This window comes from Lytechinus pictus, chromosome 19 (assembly GCF_037042905.1).
Source record: "Lytechinus pictus isolate F3 Inbred chromosome 19, Lp3.0, whole genome shotgun sequence".
NCBI lineage: Eukaryota > Metazoa > Echinodermata > Echinoidea > Temnopleuroida > Toxopneustidae > Lytechinus > Lytechinus pictus.
This window is the reverse complement of record NC_087263.1, coordinates 11,215,693-11,224,285: the sequence shown is the minus strand read 5'-3', so window position 1 is coordinate 11,224,285 and position 8,593 is coordinate 11,215,693. Positions and strand designations below refer to the sequence as shown.

At 37.1% G+C, this 8,593-nt stretch overlaps 1 protein-coding gene across 1 annotated transcript; it reads right to left on the bottom strand.

The window, feature by feature from the left end:
* Window positions 1-3,215: 3,215 nt before the first annotated feature.
* Window positions 3,216-8,255, bottom strand: LOC129282481 (achaete-scute homolog 1-like). The gene is made up of 2 exons (XM_054918377.2): window positions 6,918-8,255; window positions 3,216-5,611 (listed from the first exon to the last, which is right to left on the bottom strand). The coding sequence occupies exon 1, from the start codon at window positions 7,519-7,521 to the stop codon at window positions 6,967-6,969; it is 555 nt and encodes a 184-aa protein (XP_054774352.1). The 5' UTR covers window positions 7,522-8,255; the 3' UTR covers window positions 3,216-5,611; window positions 6,918-6,966.
* Window positions 8,256-8,593: the final 338 nt, after the last annotated feature.

The following is an 8,593-nucleotide window of genomic DNA, read 5'->3' as shown; positions in this document are numbered from 1 at the left end:
ACGTTCGTACATGAACTGAAAAATCTTGGCGATAATCATTTCAATAATAATCTCAATAATAATAATAATGATAATAACAGGAATGATTATAATAGTAATAATTATAAAAATACTACTACTACTACTGCTACTACTACCACTACTACTACTACTACTAATAATAACGGTTAGAATAAACAGTAGTGGTAGTAATCGTAATACCAGTAATACTTGAAGCAGTATGTTTTGTGTACTAGAACCCCCCCCCCCCCCCCGCAAAAAGAGTCGGTTGCCTACGTTCGATTTGCTTACATTTATAGAATGCAGGGCAAGAATGGGACTTAAAATTAAATGGCTGGAGAACAAGTAAAAGTAGTTTCATCTTTTAATGACGATCTCGAAATACCCGCTTAAGGTACTCCTCTTTCATTATTGATTATGTCCACAACAATAAAAGAACTACAAAAAGTATGATAGTTACGATCTGCTTAGCGAAGTATTAATCTCTTAAGCCCTATTCATTTCACTTCGACGAACGACTTTCCTTTAATCGTATTAGGTTCAGCGGAATATTGATTTTGTTTTCCTTTATCGAATGTTTGGAACTGTATTTTGGGGATTATCTCGGTTTTCTTTGTTGTGTGTCGCGTGGTCCACGAGTTGTAGATTTGGGGCTTATAAAACAAACACCAAAGAGATGTCTTTATAAGAATGATAAGAAGAAAAAAAAGAGAATGTTTCTAAATTGATACAAGCGCGAAATTAAAGATTATCCGATCAAGGGTTGGCATGGCAGAAAACGGGCAGAAGATTTTTTTCGAAGGAAACACATAAAAAAAAAATGTTTTGTTACTTTCTTCTCACCACTTCGGATAGTTCTCTATGAGATGATAATCTTTAACAGCCCAAGACAAGGAAGCTTTAGATGATGCTCTCACTTTGGGGTGTTAGGGTTGTTTTGTGAAATAAATTATGTTTTCCGAGTCTGCCAGCAAATATCACGCATTTACACCTAATATTTACTGAAGAAAAGAAACTGTTTACCTGCATGACATCTTCGGGATCTATGATGTTTTCAAAGGTGTATAGGGTCAAAAGTTCAGCTAAGGGCCCACATGTCATACCTAAATATATAAAGGTACAAGGATAAATCGTAGATGATATATATTCCATTTTTAGTGTGTGAAACACAATAATTTTAGATGATTCTGATGTCTTTTGAGTTGTGAAAAAAGATATTTTCTGAAAGCAGCTACCGTCCCAAATAAAGAGCGAAGTCTTCGAGTTGATATTTATGTATCCCGCCCCCTTTCTTGTTTACATGTTTAACATCTCTATTGATTTCAGATTTTTTTGTTCAATTGTTAGGATTCTTTTGAACACTATTATCACTTCTCAAAGTTTAATATAATCGGCCTATGTCATGTTTGTTATTCAATTTCAACAATAAATTAAATGTAGTTCTTAAATTGCCATATCAAAATCGGTATTCAAAAAGTAATTTAATTCATGTTATTGGTCGATATCATTTCTGCTTCTCCATATATGCAACTTTGTCACCATTCTCCTTATTTTCTCATTTAATCATCATCCATCACCCACCCACCCACCCCCCCCCCAATCTACATTAATATACAAACGCATATTGATTTGGGGCACCGATACGTTTGTTCATGTATGCATTTCTGTTGTATGTATTTAATATTTGCATGAATCACATAAAATGGAGGGGGGAACCCCTAAACGAAACCCGATTTCTAGAAGCTTCGATTCGATTTCGAATTGCATATATCATCATTACTTGTTCCACTTTTCGAGTTGATAATGATGATGCGGCATGTATTGTTTCCAAGCCAAATTTGCATTGAATCCTCAGCATGTGTATATATAGACGATGTTCACACTGACGTCAAAGTTGATTTTGGTAAAAACATAAAATAATTATAACGAAGGCTTGGTGAAGATCGTTCACAGAATAACAGCGTTATAATCTTGATCATTCGTGATGCATTCTTCAGTTCTCAGTTTTATCGGTCATTATGAGAACATCTTTGCAAAAATCACTGGTGGAGAACACAGCGTCACAGTGTCGTCGCATAGTGGACTATGTGAAAATATCATTCACACTGTTAAAATGCTCAAATTCAACAGTGTGACGATATGTTCACACTGTGGACACTTCGACAGTGTGACCGTTCACAGCGTGTTCACATGGTCGACTATGTGAATATGTGATTCACACTGTTGAAATGCTCAAATTTAACAGTGTGAAGGGGATTTCACATTGTGTTCCACACCGTGAACATACTGTGGCACACACTGTGTTCTTCTCCAGCAGGGATATCACGTGATATTTACTATATAAAATCTAGAACCGTACCAATTCAAATTTCAAGGGTTTCTTTGTTTTACCATTTGAATGAAGAGACGGAATAAAGTGAATAAATCATGGAATAAATCTGACTGAATGAAAGATTAATTCCAGCTGGTGTATTCATAGGAGTTGAATATCGTGATGGATGAAGAACGATGGTATTCTTTTATACAGCTCATATAGGCCCGAGGAGATTTTAGAGTGATTTATTTCCATTATTACACTCCATCCCCTCTCTCCTACCTTTTATTCCACTCCCTTAATCTGACGCCCCCTCCCCTGCCATCCAGCCTTCCATACATCCACGGACCCGAACCCATCCATCTGAAATTTTCGCTTCACTTTTTTATTTTTCTGAAGCACCTCTCGATTGTTCAGTTTTTTACACTTAATTTCTTTCTCAATATCTCTTTTACATATCCACACTGATCCATATTTTTTATTTTTTTAATCTTCCAATTATTGAATTTTGTATTTATTAATTTCTTGGGTCTCTTGCGCCCCCTCCCCATCTCTCTCTTGCATATACACACGGATACACACCCACATTTTTCACCCACTCCCTCTCTCTTTCTCTCATTTATAATTCTTTCTCCCACTTTTGTTCGTTATCTCTCATTTGTCGTACAGTAATTATTGTCTATTCCGCATCTTGTCATTCTCTCTAATGCTCTCTCTCTCTCTCCGCCTTTCTCGTTTCTCTTTGAATCGTTGCATACACACGATTCTGAGCACCCTCCATGAAATTAGTGCCTTAATATCCAAACAGCATTGATATTATGGTATCCGTGAAAAGAACAAAGCAAGATGGGACATTACTCATCGAAACCAAAAGGGGAAACAAAATAACAAAAATCGTGTATTTGTTTTATCTGCATATTTAATTGGCATTCTCCGTCTTCAACGGCAAAAAATAGTTCTATATTTTCTTTTGTACAAACAAATTTACAGACATACATTATAATTCGACATGAATACAGAATATTTTGCAATAAAAAGCATGTAAAAAAAAAGATCGCTATGCGTAGAAAATTCATACAAAAATATACGTTACAAAGTAGCCAAGCATGGAATCCCGTTTGATTACACATGGTATAATCACTGTAAAAATCACTTAATTGTTGTTTCTTTTTCTCCCAAGGCACTTAATATATTACGAAATTGTTAATTTGAAGGCAGTATGTTGCATATTCTAAAATCCAGAATATTAGTTATAAATAATTAATGAGAAAGGAAGAATTCAGATTTCACACACGTTCTAACCTACTGAAGAATATTTTGATGGAATCGTTTAAAACACGATATGTTTCATGACAAATACGTTATCAAAATCAGGAAATTCCATTTTGAGTTTAAACGTGATGACATATTACCAGAACGCTTTGATATTTTATGTTACAAAGTTATAGCAACAATTCTGATTAATTTAAATGAATATCCATATGTATGTATATCAAAGCTCTTGATTGACTTTTTCCATTTTACAATGCACGCACCCCTCTTCTTTTGCGGAGCATAGTGAACATCTTCGTGATTATATTTATGATATATTCCCTTGTCATACCATGGTATTGGCTGTAATATGTTTTAAAAAATACAAAAATAGGAAGGAATCTCTCGTTCGAATACATTTCAGACAGTTTTCTACTATCTACCATGTCTACGATGAACTAAGCTACGAAGAAACATGCGAGGTACAACAGGTATGGTATGCGACAGATTTTTAGTGTCTAAAGTTTAGCGTCGAATCAACACTATGCTATAGCACACAGTTTCTTATAAAATGGAATGTTATGAAGCTTGTATTAAAGACACGTCTTTTTTAAAATAAACAAATGGTAATAAAAAGAGAAATAAAGCGATATTTTGAATAAGCAACACCGGTGATTTCTCTTCAACTGCACTGTAAAAACTGTGGTGTTAAAACTGACACCAATTGGTGTTAATAGAGGACCACACCCTGAGGTGTTAAAATAACACCCTAGAGATTGAACATAACACCAACGAGTGTAAATGTAACAACCATAGGTGTTGTAATAACACGTATAGATGTAAAACTAACACCGCCAATTTAACACCGGTGTAAAATAACTGGTGTGGTCCTCTATGTACACCGGTTAACACCACAGTTTTTGCTGTGTGTGTAGAAGGATGGGGAAAACGACTGCTCTTGTCCAGAAAACCGATGCAGCTAGAAAACCCCTATAAACATTTCAGAATGAAAGCAATATCTATTTTGTATATCAGTATTTTAGTTTAAAAATACACTATATACACAATGTCATTGAGAAAAATATCTTGGAAGTATATATAGAAGACGACTCCCCTCTTATAATAATCTTGCTATATAACGATATAGTACATACATGTTTCATTTGTCCTCCATAGACTAAATAAGTTATAATTACACTAGATGTCGATAGAATTTTAGACAATATATATATTATGTGGTTCAATAATAATCTTGACAATAATTTGTTTTTGTAAGAGATAAGGATCACTGGGATAGAGGGAAGAGCATATGATCCGAAGGCAGATTGTGATATTTAACGTGAATCAATTTGAAGTTGTTTTTTTTGTCGAATGGCAGCAAAAGGCAGAAAATTGAGCTGTTTATTTTCATTGAAATGTTTCCATTGCATAGTTTGCAAACAGTTCCCCATGATTTGCAGTCACGTTTAAGTGTTCAAACAAACCTCAATTTGTATTGGATTTAAAGAAATTGGTAGTGGGTATATTCCACGTTCAAACGAGGAAAGCAACTTTCCTTACTATTATTCATATACAGGTACACTGTTGCATGAAGAGTGGAATGAAATGATAGACCTACATATTTTTAATATAAAGATTCGTCAATATCATACAGTTATAGTGCAAAATATAATTTTGTTATATAACATCATTTATACAAACAATCGATGCTAAGAAAGTGTCAATTATACTTTGATTGAAATAAAGTGTGTCTTTGAATCGGGCTAAAGAGCATTTGCTTGCTCACACTTGTGGAACGTTGCTTCGGAAGTCTAGATGGCATTGGAGACTCCAGGGGAGCAGCGAAATTCTTGCCTTGCTTTGTTTCGAACGGACGGGATTCTGCCGCATTCACAAGCCCCGCCCATGACGCGTTCCAGTTGAACGATGGACGGCTCCCGCCAAGGGTCAAAAGAAGCCCTTATTGGTCAACTTCAAGGTTAATGCATCCAGGTAGCCACGCGCCTGATTCCGATTGGTCGAGACATCAACAAGCCACGCCCATACCTGAAAATGATTGATAAAGACACGCGACTAGTTAGCGAAGTGGACGATCAAACGAGCAAAACAAAACCACAACCTTGTTGTGCAACCGTAATTATTGATTTTTGAGGTTTTGTTTTCACATTTCCTCAACGTCAAAATAACGATCGACAATAATTAGAATGATATATATGACACATGAAATTATCATCATGCACCTCATTAGATTGCAATAAAAGACGAGTTAATGTCCCGAGATATGAATTATTATATGATTTTGGAAACAAAACAAAAACCTAGAACTGACTCACATGACTTTCAGTATTACCATTACTACTATTATACTGATTTAATGATTACATATGTAATATTCTTATCGCAAAAAAGTATCAAGATATGGTTTGTTATTTTTAACCCGAATTTCGTTTTGAAATATATATCTTCTTCTGGCTGTCAGACTTGCATTTTGCCAAGTACGTTAATTAAAATAAAAAGAATTTTGATGATATTCACAAACAAAGCACAGTTGAGAAGCAATACTTTTGTAATTTCTACAGCGCTTTTATAATTTCCACAGCGCTTGTGGTGGGAGTTTTGTTTTCTTCTTTTATTTTAATGCGACCAGGCGGGTAAGATCAGAAAATGTAAGTAGCATCAAGAGTTTTCCACTATCATGACTATCAGATTTGATCCTGAAAACCCGTTCTTCTTTCTCCATTCAGTTTGATTTTCTTCGCAACAAGAATAACGACTTTTTCAAAGCAATGATACAAATTGGTCCTTTATTAGCCTCAAGAATGACAGGCTGGTGACTTAACTTAAGAAGAAAAAAAAACAATATGCTTGTTGTTTCATGTTTTATATAGTGATGAAATAATTTCTGCCAACTCGATAACTATGAATATAACGGTAAATTCATCTGAATACGCGTTTTAGTTAGATTTGTTAGATCGTTTTAAGCTTTGTAAACAAAAAATTAGTGGTTTTGATCGATATTATATTTGGAAAGTCAGTACGTGATACCATTAAGGCTTTGCAGTAACATATTTACATTTTTAATTAGTTATAATTGTCTTTTTATTATTAATTCGCATTGATGCTCCAGTGGTATTTTTGTCATAGTCGTGATGATTTTTGTTGAAATAAGCAAATACTTGTGCAAAAGCAAGTTTTATTAACAAGAAGAAATATGTGAACCCGAAATAAATGATAACGTGCCCTTAAGAATGTCACAGTGGTACTTGACTTTGGCAAACCTGATACCTATCTACAGCATATTCGCAGCTTCTAAATCTTTAAATTCTACTTATATCTATAAAACTTGTCTTACCTTTAGTTTAACAAAAGCTGGGATGGGTGGTAGCTGGGTAGGCGTAACTCTAGAACCATTCGTGGAAGTTGAGCAGGTCTTCGTCTTCGGGGGAAAGGGGCTCACAGGGGCTCGACCCACCGGGTGAACTAGCGGGTGACGAAGCCGAACTTAGGCTGGCTGTGGTCGGGGGCAAACTCTGACCGTTGAATACTGCGTTGACGGCTGCTTCCTCGTCGAGCATCTGTTGGAGTTGTCTGATATACGACACCGCTGATCTCAGCGTTTCCACTTTGCTCATTTTCTTGTTGTTGACGCCGTTTGGCAGCTGCTGGCGCAAGCTAGTAAACCCGAGGTTGACAAGTTTGACGCGATTTCGTTCCCGTTCGTTACGGCGGGCGACGGCAGCAGGGGCTGGTTGATTTAGTTCGTAGCCCAGATGGTTAAAGTGGATTCTCCTCTTACAACGAGTAAGCTCGGGTGTTTGGTCATCGTTTACTCGAAGTCGTCGCACACGCTTTGGGAGATCGTCAATCGACGTCGTCCGCACCGTCGTTTGGTTGTTCACACTGACGGCTTGAAGAAGTTGAGTTGTATGGATGGAAATTGGAACAATGTTCTCCATTTTGTGTCTTTTTTTAATGAGATGCAGAAATGATGTTTCAATTGCCAAGATGAATGGGAATTAAGTATCCCTGAAATAATACAAAATCGTAGATGACGCCCAGGAACAGAATATTCTTCAAGATTCTTGAAGAAGCAGTTCGACTAAGTTTTTGTAAGAGATTAAATTTCGGCTAATTGAGGCAAACACTTGTTGATAATCAGAAAAAAAAGTGTCGAGGGATGCCGAGAGTTGCGAACCGAGCAACAGGTAGAGCGAAGAATTCTAGCAACAGGTTGTTTGGTTTGCAGAATATTGAAGAACAAGTCAACAGCCTTTAAAAGTTTGATGTTGTCCCTGCGACTATGTCACGCGAATGTGGTCGATCCGGCCTGGTGGCACGCGTCTAGTAGTACCTCGGCACACGAAGGATAAAAGCCTAACTTAAACAATAGACTTCACAAGGTGAACTATTGAGACACCTTCAATGGCCTAACCTGCACGTCACAGACTCACGCGACACCAACTTTCAAGCCACGCCTCCTTTTTTTCCTTTTCCGATGGCCTCAAAAGTTTACTCTTCTACTCCAGTCTCACTCTGCCTTGCTCTCTCTCCCTTTACCTATTCTTCGACCTCTCTCACACATCAGGCACGGGGGGACAACAAAACAAACTTCATGGTATATAGTTGTGAGTAGTTGACAAGCTATTGTCTGCCCCGACGTGCGTGCCTCTGGCTTCCATTTTTACCTGTCTCAAACGCTCCACGGCAAACAATAGCCTTCCAGTCTTTACTCGCGTACCCCGGCGCGTGACTGATTTGCATAACAATTGGTCCCGATCGAAACCGCCCACTCAGGGACAATTTGTGTGGTTGCCTACCCGCAGTGAGCTTTACAAGTTGCTCAACGTGGGACCTCAGAAGGGGACACTACAGCTATGTTTGTCTTGGCGAGGAAAGAGAGTTTCAAGGGGTGAAGAGGTGCACCCCACTCAAAAATTCCTCGTTTACTTAGTTTTTTTTTTTACAGCCAATATTCTCCGGCGGTATTGGTGAAATTTTTCAAGTTTTGCTTGGGTTTTGCACATGTAT